General features: G+C 47.5%; 2 protein-coding genes across 2 annotated transcripts; both read left to right on the plus strand.

Annotated features, from left to right (window-relative positions):
- The first annotated feature begins 6062 nt into the window (after positions 1-6062).
- On the plus strand, positions 6063-9286 carry Hoxd13 (homeobox D13). The gene is made up of 2 exons (XM_008855306.2): positions 6063-6967; positions 7695-9286. Exons 1-2 carry the CDS (start codon positions 6193-6195, stop codon positions 7943-7945), a joined length of 1026 nt encoding a protein of 341 aa, XP_008853528.1. The 5' UTR covers positions 6063-6192; the 3' UTR covers positions 7946-9286.
- Positions 9287-12826: 3540 nt separating this feature from the next.
- On the plus strand, positions 12827-13953 carry Hoxd12 (homeobox D12). Its single transcript, XM_008855307.1, has 2 exons — positions 12827-13472; positions 13631-13953. Exons 1-2 carry the CDS (start codon positions 12893-12895, stop codon positions 13867-13869), a joined length of 819 nt encoding a protein of 272 aa, XP_008853529.1. The 5' UTR covers positions 12827-12892; the 3' UTR covers positions 13870-13953.
- The last annotated feature ends 2654 nt before the right edge of the window (positions 13954-16607 follow it).

The raw sequence follows: 16607 nt of genomic DNA on the forward strand, positions 1-16607 counted from the left end.
TATTCCAAATACTAGAGCATCCCTGTAAAATTAAAACTATTTTGAAACTAGGTCTTACTATGTAGCACTGGCTGGCCTTGAACTCACTATGTAGAGCAAGCTGGCTTTGAACTCACAGAGATCTATCTGCCTGCCTCTGCCTCCCAAGTGCTGGGACTAAAGGCAAGGGTAGCCACAACCAGGCTCTTGTGAAATTATTATCCATTTTCAAGAGCAAGAAATCTTTTGCACAGAGAGGTTCAGTGATTTGTTCATTAAAGTTATCTTCAGTAATATACAAGTCATAGGGTGTTCATAGTTTTACATAGCATTTTTCCCATGTTACATGTCTTATTTAAAATCAGCTCTAACACCAAAACTTTGAACCTATGTGGAGGATAAAGAGAAGAAAGCAGCCCTGCTATGTTCATTGAAAAAAAGTAACTTTGTACCTCTTCCAAAATGTAGAGGCTGCTAGGCATGGTGGCACATGCCTTTAATCCCAGCACCAGGAGGCAGAGGCTCTGTGAGTTCGAGGCCAACCTGGTCTACATACTGAGTTCCAAACCAGCTGGGGTTACAGGGAGACCCAGTTTCAAAAAGACAAGAAGGAAAGAAAGAAAAAAGAAAGAAAGAAAGAAAGAAAGAAGGGGAGGGAAGAAGAAAGAAAGAAAGAAAGAGGAAGGAAGGAAGAGAAAGAAAGAAAGAAAGAAAGAAAGAAAGAAAGAAAGAAAGAAAGAGAAAATGATGTAGAGACTGAGACTGGAAGCTGACTATCCCAATTTTCAGCTTCTGGTGTCCTCAAGGTACCACCACCAAAGTACAGGATCCACTCAAATAAAACAAGAATTCGTCCCACATCCGATGACTTGAAAGAAATTTTTAAGATGGACAGAGTGAGAGGACATATGGGTAAGGCTTTCTCCTTATTGTTCAAAAAGCATTTTGCTGGAAAGGAGGAGAGACAAACGAAGAATGAAACTATTTTTTAGGCCTCCAGACTAAATATTTGTTTCTTGTGAGCAGCGGGTCCTCACAGGTGAAGTGGTAAACACTTTTGGCCTGAGACTTCAGGTCATAAAAACCTGAAAAGGGGGGATCAAAAGTAAAGTCTGAGTTGCAGCAGAGCCACACCATGGTTCTCCCACCACTATCATCTTCCCAGTGCAGGGCTCCAGTCAGTGTGGGCCATCAATTCCTGGACCACAGTAAGTCTCAAGCTCACAGGAGAGTTAGGACTCCAGTGTGGTGGGTGGGAAACCAGGACCTTCAGAGTCTGAGTTGAGAATCTCCAGGCACATTCCCTTGAAGCTAAGTGCAGTCCCCAGGACTGGAGGCTTCCGTTAACTTAGGGAGGATGAGGATTGGACTCACCAGGCCAGATTTGGCACTGGTCATTTCAAGGTCCCACTCCTTCACAAGCAAGCAAGCCTCCAGTCAGCCTCTCTCTCTCTCTCTCTCTCTCTCTCTCTCTCTCTCTCTCTCTCTCTCTCTCCTTTCCTGGTCTCACCTGGATCTGCCTGCTCAGGTTTTTCTTCTTTCCCCCTGCAATCCTACCCCCATCCTAGCTGAGAGATTGGGTAGGTTATTTTGTTCCTGGACCCTGAAGCTACTCCAGGCCCCCTGCCTGGAATTTATGTGCCTTCAGATGAGACTGGAGAAGTTGCAGGGACATCTAGCGCGGGCAAGAGGAATTGCAGAATTCCGAGGCGGCTTGTAGGGATCTGGAGCCACACTGCTGGCATCCTTCTCCAGCCTCGTACTCTCCTACCCTTCACCTCTTCACCTTACTGGTAACCACAAGGTGAATTCCCCATGAAGAATGTGAAGTTTTGAAATGGCTGTATACTTCTATTTACCTCGTTGCCCTCAGAGTGAGCATTTAGTCAGTTCAAGTGAACAATAGTTTTGCTAGAAAAATGTTTTTCTAGTCAAATGTGTCAGGCAAAACCTTAAATTGCAATCTTAGCTTCAATTTTTTTTTTAAAGCAGCAAGTTATCACATCCCCCAGCTCTGGCCCTACCTCACCAGAGTCCCTTTCCCACTCAGGTTAGTGCTTCTTTGAAAGGGAAGAACTCCCTGTTTCATACCCTCCAAGGCTAGCATTCTCCTCATCATGAATAAGGGCCTGCTGTCCTGTGAGAGACAAACCTGGCATTTGTTTGTTTAAAAAAAAAAAGAAAGAAAAGAACTTGGTGTTTGGAGAGAGAATTTTTGTTGCTGTTGTTGCAAATGATTTTCATTTAATAAATGAAATTTTGTAACTAAACCCAAAATGATACCATCTCAAGATACAGAAATGCCCAAACACAGGATACCATCTCTGGCTGTTGCTAGAACCTCTTTCCACGCCAGAGGCTGTTATCTTTTTGTTGGTTTGTTTTTGTTTTCTTTCTTTATTTGTTCTTTTGATATTTCCAGCTTGAGTGAAACTGGTTATTAACTGAGGAGGAAAAATTAGCTCCAGAGTTAGAAAGACACAGACACAGTTAAGAACACTGGCCAGCCAGTTCTATTGGACTTAAGACTTTGCTGTGGAATTGAGACTTTCTATTGAAACTTTGGTTTCCCACAAGTTAATTAAGAGGGTGTCCTGTGCTTCCTGGTTGTGACCATCAAGGTAAATACTTTCAAAGGAATCTCTAGTGCACCCCTCTGATAGGACTCTGCCATCTTAGTTTTAATAGCCTCTGATTATGTGGTTAATTGAGCTCATTGTGTCTTGGCAGGCAGAAAAACTTCAATAAGTTTAAACCATAGCCTGCATCCATCTGAATTTTCCATTTCAGAACCAAAGCACAATTTTGCAAAGTCATCTACAAGGAAGAACAGAGAGGGCATTACTTCCAGAACAGATTCAAGTCTCAAAATGGTGTTGTGGCAGGAGGGAAGAAGAGAAACAAGTGAAGGAAGAGGAATGAAAACAGATTTTCAGCAACAAAACACATCATGATTTTTTTCACTCAAATTAGAAAACATAGCCCCAAAATTCACAGAACAATATGTATTTCAAAATAGTTGTCATTGCAAAACTCTTTCACTTAACAAAACCTATTTTGTTAAAATCCCAACACAATACACCCTCACACAAAGATAGGGCTCATCCTGTGCTCCTAAACAGTTCACCCCTGTAATCCTAGCACTTAAGGGGTTCAAGGCCAGCTGGGATGCATAGTAAGTTCTTTCATCCAGCCTGGGTTACAGAGTGAGTCTCTATTGCAGGAGAGAGAGAGAGAGAGAGAGAGAGAGAGAGAGAGAGAGAGAGAGAGAATTTAAACCTGAAATCAAGTTGGGCATAAGATAAACAAGCTAAATGAAAATATTTCTGCCAATTAAGCCTCAGAATTCCTCTCATACTTCTTAACCCATCTTGGAAATTATAGACCTCATTAATTCACACACAGACTGCCTAGTATCCAACCACAACCCTATGGTTCAATAATAGCAACTCCCCTGGCGAGCTGAAATTTAGGGTTTCACCTATGGGGCCTCTCAAATCCTTTTCTTAGAGTAATCTACTCCTGTGTGCCTAGGACTTGACTTTGTTGAAGATAGGGACAGGCTCAGGATAGCAAAAGGCAAAACTCATTAAAAACTTTATCTCAGCCCGGTGTGGTGGCGCATGCCTTTAATCCTAGCACAGAGGCAGAGGCAGGCAGACCTCTGTGAGTTCAAGGCCAGCGTGGTCTACAGAGTGAGTTCCAGGACAGCTGGGGCTACAGGGAGACCCTGTCTCAAAAAGACCAAAAAAAAACCCCACAAAAACCGAAACTTTATCTCTGAATACCCTTTGAAATTGGCAGAGAAACCCCAAGTTCTGCAAGAGCACCACAGAGCATTATTGGAAGCAAGGCCATATTGAGAAGTTTCAATCTGAGCATTAATTCAAAATTTCCTTCCAGTTGGATACAACTTCAATTGCTGCATGAAAAATGAAGCCAAATCAGAATAGCCTAAAATCACAGAACTTGACAAATTCTTCCCTTTTATTTTCATTTCGTGCTCTTCATTTTACATATATAATACTTATTAAAATGTTTGACAGATAGAGAGTGGAATTATGCTGTTGCATCATCACATTCATGTCCCAGAGTCTCACCTAGAAAGATATTCCTATAAAGCAGGGCATCAGGTGTAGGGTCTCTTCCCATCAACCCTGTCACCAGCTTACCTAGGAAGGGGCCAATGGTGTTCGCCATGGAATACAGCTTCCCTGCCACAGAGCAGTTGTTGCTTTTGGCTAAAACTCAAGCACTGTTTCTTGAACTGCCAGCCCTCCCCTCAGAGCAAGAACTCTCGAATCTCATGCCTCAGGTCAGTAGAGGCTGTAAGTGTATGCAGTCTGTCACCCTGTGACACTCCTGTCAGCATTCCATTCCAAAGCTTCCCATAGGACAAAGCCCCTTTACCTTCACTATTAAGTCAGAGGAGAGAGAAAGTGGGGTCCTCTTGGAAATCTCTGCACCCCAAGACTCCCAGCACCTGCTGATTCTGCACTGTCTGTGTCCACAAAGCATGCTCACACTAGCCTCTCCCTACCTTAGGTCAGGCTCTCCTCAGCATCAGGCCTCTCTCATAACCCTGCTCACCTCTTACCTGTACCCAGGGCCCTGGGGCTCTGGTAAAATCAGATATATTGGCCCTCCTACGACTGTATGGTGAAGGGGCAGCAGAGGGTAGAGGACAGGGTCAGGTATGGGGTCTGTGACAAAGGCGAATTCCAGAATTCCACAGCCTTTGCCTGAGATGGAGTCACAGGTGCTGTGTCACATCAGCCCTGGCCAGAGGAATTCCTCCTGTGGCTTCTAAGGTGTCCTATAGCTAAAGAGACCCTGCCACCCCCAACCCCTGTGTACCACATTGTGTGACCATCTCCACCAAGCAAACGAACAGCTGCCTGATGAACCATAAGCTGATAAACTGACAGCAAAATAAAATAAGGAACGATTCCAATTTTAATTTGAAAACCTGAGAAGTAGAATCGGACTTTCTCCTTACCACCCTCCACCCTGAAGCCTTTCCAACTCTTGCTACAATGATGATGGTCAAGCTCACCTGTCCACTGTTCTAATTGCTTTCCTCATCACTGTGGCCAAATACCTGGCAGAGGAACTTGAGAAAGGAAAGATTTATCTGGCTCCTGGTTTAAGGGGATATGGTCAATCATGGTGGGGAAGGCAGCAAGCTGGAGCATCTCAGGCTGGAAGAATGTTGCAGATTTCTTCACTCCAAGACTGAACCAGAGTTCTGGTTTGAAGTAAAGCCTCCTATAACCTTAAGCCCCACCCCTTCCCAGGTAAGCTGGTGGCAGGGTTGATGCGAAGGGACCCTGTGCCTGATGTCCTGCTCTGTAGAAATACCTTTTCAGTTGAGACTCTGCAAGTGCATGCGCTTGCACTTTGTGTGTGTGTGTGTGTCTGTGTCTGTGTCTGTATCTGTGTGTCTGTGTCTGTGTGTGCAGGAAGGACCCGCTCCAGTTGATCTTCTATGTGCAAAATGCCTTTACCCGTTAACTTTGTTTAAGGTGGGAAAAATTAGCTAGCTCAAGTTTGGGGCTTAGCGGTGACAAAACATTAAGCAACAAGTTAAAATAACAAGATCGATCTGTTTTCATGTCATCCTGATCATCTTTGTCCTTCATTCTCATTTTCAGCAGCTCAAGGAGGCGAAGAGGGGTAGCCCAAGCTGCCTAGCTGAGACCGGGCGCAGCCTTTGGCGCCCGTCTCGGGCCCAGACAGGCCTGGGATGGGCTGTCGCGCGCAGTCAACTTGAGAGGGTGGCTGCAGCACAAACGCCTGGGTCTGGGGAGGGCGGGAATGGGAGGTGGGCTGAGCAGGGGTGGGGGCCGGGTGGGTGGATCCAGCCTGGCCCAGGCCCGGAGTCGGGCTCCCCCGGCCCCCACCCCACGTGGTCCCGCGCAGCCAATGGCACAGTCCCCGGTCGGCGCCCTGGGGGCTGGAGGCGGCCCCCCGACCGGCCCAGGCCCCCTCCCAACCTGAACTTCGTTTTTATAAACGTCCCGCGATGAGCTAACCTGTTGGAGGGCGGGAGGGCGGGAGGCTGAGAGAGAGAGAGAGAGAGAGAGAGAGAGACCGAGGAAGAGGGCGGGAGCGAGCGCAATCCAGAGAAAGAGGGAAGAGGGAGGAGGCGCACCGCGTCATGGTGTCCAGCGCGGGGCCAAGGCCAGGGCCCGGACCGGGCCAGGCCGGGCCATGAGCCGTGCGGGGAACTGGGACATGGACGGGCTGCGGGCGGACGGCGGGGCCGCCCCGGCCTCCTCTTCTTCCTCGGTGGCGGCTGCAGCTGCACCGAGCCAGTGCCGCGGCTTCCTCTCGGCGCCGGTGTTCGCCGGGACACACTCGGGGCGCGCAGCTGCGGCGGCGGCGGCGGCGGCGGCAGCTGCTGCAGCGGCGGCGGCCTCTAGCTTCGGGTACCCAGGGACCTCAGAGCGCACAGGCTCCGCCTCGTCGTCGTCATCTTCGGCGGTGATCGCCGCGCGCCCAGAGGCTCCTGCAGTCAAAGAGTGTCCAGCGCCAGCGCCTGCCGCCACCGCTGCAGCGCCTCCCGGGGCTCCGGCGCTGGGCTACGGTTACCACTTCGGCAACGGCTATTACAGCTGCCGCATGTCGCACGGCGTGGGCTTACAGCAGAACGCTCTCAAGTCGTCGCCGCACGCCTCTCTCGGAGGTTTCCCGGTGGAGAAGTACATGGACGTGTCGGGCCTGGCGAGTGGCAGCGTACCAACCAACGAGGTGCCCGCGCGAGCCAAGGAAGTGTCCTTCTACCAGGGCTACACGAGTCCATATCAACACGTGCCCGGGTACATCGATATGGTGTCCACTTTCGGTTCTGGGGAACCTCGGCATGAGGCGTACATCTCTATGGAGGGCTACCAGTCCTGGACGCTAGCCAACGGGTGGAACAGCCAGGTGTACTGTGCCAAGGACCAGCCACAGGGCTCTCATTTTTGGAAATCATCTTTTCCAGGTAGGAGCAATGAAGACAGGGGATTGGCTCGCGCGGGGCTGGGGGGGGGGGGGAGGGGAGTCTATTTGGGAGCGGGTACCTCCGCTCCAGACCTGACCAGGTTTAACCCACCAGAAAAGTTTGTCTAGTTTCTGTACAATATGCAGATTTCCCGATTTAAATTGCCTCTACAATCCTTTCCTTCCCTGTGTACAGGTGCATATTTTTCCTACAATTGAGAGCCTTTGGTTCTCTCTCTCTCTCTCTTTCTCTCTCCCCTCCTCCCCCTCCTGCTGGAAGAGGTATGGGCCCTCACTTTTCAAGTGGGGTTTCAGTGACCACTAAAGCTTCTTAGAGCAATAAAACTCCAAACACAGGCACAGAGAAATGAAAGCTTGAGTCAAAAAAATCTGAATTTGTGTGTGTGTGTGTTTGTATGTTTATATGCAACTGACAACTGCAGAGAACTGTCCTTATGAACTTCCTTCAATAAACCATAAAATCACAAGCTTGTTAAGATGCCAATTTGAAAAACCATGATGATCCATCAAATAAGCCTTTGTTTTGAAGTGCAAATAGTCTTTTTTAATAATCTGTAAATAATAATAAAGTGTAAACACCTGGATTTTTTTAATCTAAGCTCCTCTAATCACTAATACACACAGAGACACATACACATAACACAGTTTCCAGCTTAGGTGCTTCAAGTATCCTAGTCTAATCTTTCCCATGCTGTTGTTTGTGCCAGGGGATGTGGCTTTAAATCAGCCGGATATGTGTGTCTACCGACGAGGAAGGAAGAAAAGAGTCCCATACACCAAACTGCAGCTCAAAGAACTGGAGAACGAGTATGCCATTAACAAGTTCATTAACAAGGACAAGCGGCGGCGGATTTCAGCAGCCACGAACCTATCTGAGAGACAAGTAACCATTTGGTTTCAGAATAGAAGAGTGAAGGACAAGAAAATTGTCTCCAAGCTCAAAGATACCGTTTCCTGATGTGGGCCAGGTTGGCCACAGACAGTTTAAATGCTTTCAGTTGTCTCCAAAAAGACCTTTGGAAAGACTTGAAAATGTATTTAATTCTCCCCCTTGCCCCCAATTTTCCCTGCCTATGAAGGCAAATGTTGTGAATTGTTTCTCACTCTTGATCCTTATCTGGTTCTAAAACTTTTTGCTTCCCAGTCTTTGTAAATATTATTGGTTTTGTTCTTGTCTAGGTTTATTTTTTCGATGTTTTTAACATTTTGTTTCTCCTCCAGGCCAGTATTAAAAAAAAAAAAGAGAGAGAGAGAGAGTATTTTTGAATAATACTCCAAAATTAATTTCAGAAGTGCCCATTGGGTTTAAGGGCTCTATTTTCTAATATGACCTTTATATATGTTTCCAGTACTGATTATGTTCATAATCCTTTAGGCCAGAACCGTTTTCAGTCAGTTTTACCCTGTGATTGTGTAATCAGTCATTAACTTTCAGAAGCGTCCCCGAGGCAAGTGGAAACAGCTCTAGGCACTCAATGATTTGGGGGTCACTGGGAAAGTCTGAAAACTGGAGGCACGTGATAGTTTTAAAAGTAGCTACCTTATGAATAGTTAAATGAAGACAATCTTTCCATCTTTGGGTCTCTCACTTGCTGTCTTAGTTGTGTATTTGTAACATACCTTGTAGATTTGGATTTTTTTAATCCTTTAATTTGAAAGCAATATGTCCTTCATATCTCCAACTTTAGGTGCAGATATTTCAATATCTGCAGTTGGCAGAGTGACTCCTAAATGGTAGAAAATTCACCCCTTTTCATATTCTTGGGTCTGTGGGAACAGAATTGAGGCCAGCTCCTCAATCCCTAGAAAGAGACTGAGCCAATGTGGCCAGAGCCCAATTAAGACATTAATGCTGAACAAATGCACTGGGCCTCTCAGAACTTTAAACATCGAACATATTTTTTAAATGTGGAATACTAAGAATCAAGAAGAAAAAAAGATGCTCCTGAAAGTGAAGTAAACCACTTTCAAAGTGCTGCATATTTGTGCAACTGACAGATTATTTTTGTAGACACAGTGTCTGTGAGCAGGGATATGTGAGCAGTGCCTCAAGTATTTTAAAAAATCACTTTTTACTCCTAGGGAGATACAAATAAACAGAACTCTCTTGTTTCCCCTGAGTCTATCTATATTTGTGTTCCTTTCCCAAGATGTGCTGCTTCGAGCAACTGTTCTTATTTATTATAAAATCTTGCTATCCTAAACACCTATTGATGAAGGAAACTCAACACCAGTTCTGGTCTCTGAAACCTCATATTCTGCTCTTCACTTCTACCCACCACCCCCTCCCCTAACACAAGTAGTGATGTTTTAAAATTAGGATATCACCTTCGATGTCTAAAATGATAATTTTCATTAGACCAATTCATTTTTTAAAAATCAATAAAATTTTATTTCTCTTTCAATATTATCAATTTAACAATTTTATTTACTTTTTGAATCAATATGTATGTGTGTTCTGGTGTGTAGAAAAACTCACTGGGAAGTTTTTGGCCTAGAGAGGTCCGTTATAAATGCGTTCACTAGGAAGATCTTGAAATTAGAAAGGGATAACCATATTTGGCAATCAAAAAAGAAACATTTCAAGCTTATCCCACAACACATTCTTCAGACAGTCTACGAGGAGCAATTGACAACTGAAGCCACAGTTATACAGCTTAAACCTCTAGACACACATTTTAGACATTGAACTTGGAAGCCTGTTTTCTATTCTGGGAAATGGTCACACAAAAGCGGGTTCCTTCTTGCTGGCTTCTGCCACAATTCAGTGCTAGCTAACTTTTTGATATGCAAGTTAGTTAAACACAGATTTATAAATTCTCACACAACATGCAACCTCTTCTGGCAGGGGTCTCCCTTGGGGTTCTGTGAGAAAGCACCGGGACCTAAAACTTGGGAATTACTTTCGTTTTCTTTATCCAGTTTGACTTGTTTCATATCTTACTGCAACGGGCCAATTTCGTTTTGGAGGGAGAGATAAACAGAGATAGAGAGGCATGGAGATAGAACTCAATTCAACCTATAGAGGATAAACCCTTGAAAATGGGCCAATCATGCCCAATGTTACACTTGGAGAAGGATCATGTAATATCGCTATTCTCCTTACAAGATGTGCTTCATCAAAAAACGGGCCCGTTTTCTTTCTTCCAATCGCCATTTTACCCGTCCTTCTTTTTTTTCTTTTTTCTTTTCTTTCTTTCTTTCTTTCTTTCTTTCTTTCTTTCTTTCTTTCTTTCTTTCTTTCTTTCTTTCTTTTTTTTCCCCAGGTTCCAGCGTCCCAGGCCACTTTCCATCTTCCAGGTCCATTTCTCAGGTTTCCCATGTGGGTAGAAGGAATTGCCTCTAGGGTTTCCTTTCATCTGTAGTTTGCTCCTCAGTTTCGCTGAGCCTAGGAGAAACAGAGGTTTGCTGAAGATTAAAACTCCGCTCAAATGCTCTCTGGTGGTATTTGGATTGATGGCTAAATCAGTAACAGATGAAGGCTTTGTTATTTATTTGTGTTCCTTTTATATTCGGAATTGCGGGAGGAGGAGAGCTGTGGTTAAGTGGCGGAGGCCCTGGAAGCGAGGCCCGCGGGGAGCCAAGAAAGCTAGGGGAGTTTGGAGAAGGGCCTTTCCTTCAGTTGGAGGCTGAGAAGCCTCTCAAAGGCCTGCGGGGAAACCGTGTTGATAACTAGTTCTTTGGGTAGGGAACGACGATCCGCACGTCTATACGTGCGTGATTCAAGGAAGTGTTGGTACCCGGACGCAAGGCCAAACAAAGACACAGCCACTACGCTTCCACACTTCTGGTCCGTTGGCTCCGCTGTCCGGGTCAGCCTTACAGTCAGTCACAAGCCCCAGCTTTGCGAGAGTGTCCGCAGCGCCTTGGCAGCGGGCCGTGACCGCGAGGGCAGGCGACCCCAAACCCGCCCCACCGCCCTTCACTGTTGATCTTGACCGTGCGGCGGCGCCTCGCCAGCAGTGGAGCTCGCTCGCCATCTCCTGGGCGGTCGGTGGCATTCGCAGAGCTCACAGTTCAGCTCCGGGCCAGATGTGCCTTTCCGATTCCCAGCCAAGCCTCCTCCTTCCCACACCCCTCCCCTTCCCCTTTCCCTCCCTCCAGCTCTCAGCTTCAGTTCCTAGTTTCTCCGGAAAGACTTTGCTTACCAGACCTGGAAAGTTATAAATTTGGGAGATGAAGTGGGTCGATTAAGCAAGAAACAGTGGAGAAAGTCTAAGCTGCTCTTTTCACTTAGTTCCTTCATGTATTTAGTCCTGAGAGGCAAACAGGACTATAAGACATCCTGAGTCATAGGGAGACATCCCTCGGCTTGGCACTACCAAGGGAGAATCCCTGTGCATTGAGGTGGATTGGAGACTGCAATGACTCCTAGGACTGAGCTTTAGGGCCAGAGGCTTCTCCTACAGAGAAAGGCGAGTTCCCCAAAACAAAAGCCATCAGGTACCTAGGAAGGGCGTTGAAGCTTATGCCTACCACCTCCTAGCAAAGAACGGGCAGTTGAGTGCTTCTCCCAATGCTTGAACCCCTGAGGAAACTCTGGCAGTGCCCAGAGGAGCCCTAGACTTACCCCCACCCCTACCCTACCAGAGCAGGAGGAAGAGGCTGATTGCGTCCTCGAGAGCCGCCCAATTGGTCGCCATAACTCACACAATAAAGTCTCAGCGAGGTGGTCAGGTGGTTGCCCTCTGGTGGCGCCTGTGTGGTCTCCTTACCAGAGCTGGCGGTCTAACCAGTTCCAGCTTGGCTCAGGGACCGTGGGTCTTGCTCCAGGCTAAGGCCGGTGCCCATGTCACTGGAAAAGAAGAGCCCTAATCCACCTGGACTACCCAAGAGGGCCTGTGACATGCATACATTCCTCTGTTCAAGAGGAACCGCTATCGGAGTTTCCCTGCCTCCCTCTTTGCCAAGCCAGCCGCCTGTGTGCCTGGAGGCACAGAGACAAGAACCGCTGCTACTTGGTTGCCTAGGTAGCCTGCTCTTCCTTAGCCAAGTAGCTCTGGCTTTTGTGGCTCTGGCTTTTCTGCCCTTCCACACTCAGTCCGGAGTTTGTTAGGCTTGGTAAGCCACAGAGTGGATAGACACCTCGGAATTTTGGCTTATAGGGAGGAGTAGATAAAAGGAATGTAGCTTTTGGGCAAGATTGGCCCTGGAACTCCTGGATTACCTGGTGGACCTAGATAACAAAGGAGCAAAGTTCCCGGGGACGAACACCAGGAATAGTGTGGCAAAGCCTTCCTAGGTGCCAAACTTGGGCTTTGTAATGGCTTTGTCCATGGTTTGGTTGCGTCTAGGGTTGGGCTCTGCTTCCTGAGACTCGAGGTTCACGCAGTGAGTGGGTCTTTGCTACCAGATACCATGGGTGGAGACTTCCTGAGAGGTCCTTTCTGTTAAGGAATTTGTGTAGTAGAGGTGTTGTTTCGATTCAGGGGACAGACTTGGTGGCCCTGCCAAACCTTCTCCAGTTAAACACAGAGGCACCCTTACCAAAAAATGTCTAAGCTGCAACTAAAGTCAGTAGAAGCAAGCCTGGCTCAGGTCACCACAGAAAACAGGCCCACAAAGTCGATCTAGACCCGGAAAACTCCCAAGGGACACTTGGGCAAATGCACCCTCAGCCCCATGCCACCAGCTCTTGCAACTGTCCAAGAAACTCCCAAAGGGTTCACCTTCCCTCAACATGCTTTGGCTCTGCTGGCAGCCTCGTCCTTTGCCGTCGAACACTGCGGGTGTTATCATAATACCCTGAAGGGGGGGGGAACGGGTTGGGGGATGTAGGCGGTGCTGAAATGACCGGCTTTGAAGAACCTGCAGGCAATGTTTCGTCCAATCGTCTGAGCCTGTCCTCTTATTCCGGGTTGTAACTAAATACTGTTGCGAGCGCAGCGGAGGCCCTTTGTTGGAGATGTGTGAGCGCAGTCTCTACAGAGCGGGCTATGTGGGCTCGCTTCTGAATCTGCAGTCACCCGACTCTTTCTACTTTTCCAACCTGAGGCCCAATGGCAGCCAATTGGCCGCGCTTCCCCCCATCTCCTACCCGCGCGGCGCGCTTCCCTGGGCCGCCACGCCCGCCTCCTGCGCCCCGGCGCAGTCTGCCAGCGCCACTGCCTTTGGAGGATTCTCCCAGCCCTATCTGGCGGGCTCTGGGCCTCTTGGCCTGCAGTCTCCAGGCTCCAAGGACGGACCCGAAGAACAGATCAAGTTCTATACGCCGGATGCAGCTACTGGGTCTGAAGAACGTTGCCGAATCAGGCCGCCGTTTGCGCCGGAGTCAGGGTCAGGTCTGGCTCCCTCCGCTGCTGCTCTCAAAGCCTCCAAGTACGACTACGGGGGTGTGGGCCGGGCGGTGCCCAGCTCTGCGACCCTGCTCCAGGGGCCCCCCTGCACCTCCAGCATCAAGGAAGACACCAAAGGCCCGCTCAACTTGAACATGACAGTGCAAGTGGCGGGTGTCGCCCCTTGCCTTCGATCTTCGCTGCCCGACGGTAAACGGTGCCCGTGCTCCCCAGGCCGGTTAGGGCAGGGACGGGAGGTGGGATGTAAGGGAGAGATGTACTGGGAGGAGAATCGCCAGCCGAGGCGAACTGCTGGGGGCGGGCAATTGAACCTAAGCGGGCTGACAGGGGTCGGGGCTCTGTTTCAGGCTTGCCATGGGGGGCGGCCCCGGGGAGGGCCCGCAAGAAGAGGAAACCCTACACAAAGCAGCAGATTGCGGAACTGGAGAACGAATTCCTGGTCAATGAATTCATCAACCGGCAGAAGCGCAAGGAATTGTCCAACAGGCTGAATCTCAGTGACCAGCAGGTCAAAATCTGGTTCCAGAACCGGCGTATGAAGAAGAAGCGTGTGGTACAGCGGGAGCAGGCACTGGCCCTTTATTAGTCGCGCCACCTAGGCGACGGCTAAGCCGAGCCTGCCCTTTTGGACCGAGGCCTGGCTGCGGAGGTGGTGCTGGGCCTGGAGCTTTTTCTTTGGTTCCTTGGCTGGTACCAGATACCGTCCAGTTCGGTGTGCAGCCCAAGTGCCAGCAGGGGATTTGAAGATGAGGCCAGTTGGACCATTACACTTTCAGTTCTCTTTGAGAAGCGCCTAAGAGGTGTTTGCGAACTGCAATCTAACACTGGCTTTAAGCACTCTGCCTGAGGCCTGGGGTCACCTGTCTTTGCTGTCTGGGACATTTGTATCCAGGGCTCACTACTGAACCATTGTATTTTGATTTTTCATTTTCCAACCTGTTAGTTCTGTCTTTCTCTCTCTCTCTCTCTTTCTATCCAGCTCTTTCTGCATTTAGTAAGAGCCTATCTAGAGCTTGGAGTAGACATGCATGCATGTAAGATTTCCTTGGGACCTAGTTGCCAGAAAAGGGCTGTAGATAACTTCAGTCTCTTGGCAGCAGCTGAAGTTCTTTGTGGCAATACTGGGATTTCCACTCTGGAGGAAAGAAAGGGCCTAATCTTCTCCACCTCCCATCTGCCCTGGATGTTTTGGGAAGACAAAAATCCCTCCTAGACCTTCAGACTTGAAGGGGCAGAGGGGGTACCTTGGAATCCCAGATCTGTAAAGGCTTTCCAGCTGAGTAGAATGGGCTGAAAGGTTTCCTTCTCAGAGATTGGATGAGAGAGGCTGGGAGTCGAGAACAAATCACAATCTCTAGACAAGACTGGCAAAATTCCCCTACTCCAACCTCACCTATGCCTGAGCCAAGCCATGCTGTCTGTAACTGGACCTCTAGAAGTGAGCTCTGATGAGGGGAGCTGCTCGCCTGTTTTGAGGCTTGACTGCACAGGGAGGAGGGAAAGACATGCGGGGAGAGGAAAGGGGAGTAATTGAGGGAGGAGGGGATTCTACACTTCTGCTGTAAATATAGCTTTTCTCTTGAGGTGGGTGAAGGTTTCCACATGTCTTCCTTGAATTACCTTAATCAGCCACCACAAGAAGAGGCAAAAACTCCTCCGTGAGAATAACAAGATGGAAAAAGAGAACTCTCGGGTTCTCAGCCTGTGGTTGCTACCCTTGAAGAGCAGAGAAAACCAGAACTTCCTTGTACCTACCCACCAACTCCATCAAAGCCCAGCTATTGTACCCTTTCTGAGGCTTGTTTGGCAGGGCCCAGTAAAACTTTTAAGGCCTTGAGTCCTGCCAGATTTATCTTGTAGAGAAGCTGGGGTTCTAGAAGGGTGGATGGAGTTGTTCTGGGTTTACTACTGTACCCAGCCTTCTCAGTGAATAAAACACACACACACACACACACACACACACACACACACAAGATTCTTGCCTCTTTTTCTAAGATTTACCACCATACTTCTAACAAGATGCACAAAATCCCAGCGGTTCATGATTCCTTTCTAATGGTGTCTCTTCAGTGAAGGACCAGGACCTGGACCTGGGAGTCACCTCACAAGGATGCTTGAGCCTCACTCCAAGCATCAGTTGGTGTTTAAAATAATTTCATTTTCTGTGCTAATAGTTACATGCATATTTTGTTTTGATTTTGTCAGAAAAAATTCCTTGTATATATTAGACACATAGTGGAAATAAATACCCAGGTTCCAGACAAGTTGATGTTTGAAAATGCTTTAGATTCCTTTGTAAAGTTTTTCAGGTCACCAAATTTGTTTTTCCCTGGTTGCGGGTTTCATCTCCAGTATTGACTCTGTTCATTAAATGAGAAAATGGCTTCTGAGGCAGTCAGGAAACTGTGTATTAAAAACTATGGACAAAATATATGTGAAGAATTCAAAAGCAGGAGTGGGGGAATCCTTTGAACAATAAAAGGACTCTCAACTTGTTGTAGGTTGAAGATTCTGTGATTTGCCTAAATTTTCAAACTTTAAGTTTGCTGTTATTGGTGGGGGAAGGGACAGTCAAGATTTGAGACTCCTTGGATTTCAAAACCAAACAGCTCTCTGCCAAGCTTTGGCCAGGATTGTCTGGAACAAACTACGTCCTATGAAGATCCCCTAGGCTTTTCCACAAGGAAAAGCAGGCCCCCTTGGGAAGTCCAGCCTTAAGATCCTATGCCTTTATAGTCTAGAGCTCAGTTAAGTAAAGCTAGGGCCTGCTTAGTACTAAGTTCTTTGAAAATCCTGACTCCTAACTTGTGGAGGTGATAATTAGCTTCTAACTAAAGGAAGAGTAAGCAAAAGCAATATATCTCTAACACAGAATATTCAACATTCCAGTTCCCTTTCTGGGAAACAAATTTTATTTATATGCAAAATATATGCTATTTGTCATTCTTATCTTAAAATACACATACACAATGAGAAAGTAAAAAAGCAAGAGGTTTCTGAGGTCCTGTAGATAGAATCCTTCCCCATCTGGCTGGGGAGGGATACAAGGGTGCTGAGCCATGTTTTTGGAGTCTGAATCTCAAAAACAACTGAACAAAGGTGGAAGCTGTACTGAGATCTTTGGGTCCAGAGGTCTAGGGAAAGGAAGAAAAAACTAGACTTACTCAGACCCAAGCCCTAAAACAATACATGTAGGCTATTACACACACACACACACACACACACACACACAATATTACATATATGATTTTGTGTCCCTTTACATGTATATGAAGGAACACTAAATCATAGTGTTCCCTCTCTTTAGTCTGGAGTGGGGGAAAC

The sequence above is a fragment of the Nannospalax galili genome, unplaced genomic scaffold (assembly GCF_000622305.1).
Source record: "Nannospalax galili isolate Female #2095 unplaced genomic scaffold, S.galili_v1.0 scaffold346, whole genome shotgun sequence".
In the NCBI taxonomy this organism is placed as follows: Eukaryota; Metazoa; Chordata; class Mammalia; order Rodentia; family Spalacidae; genus Nannospalax; species Nannospalax galili.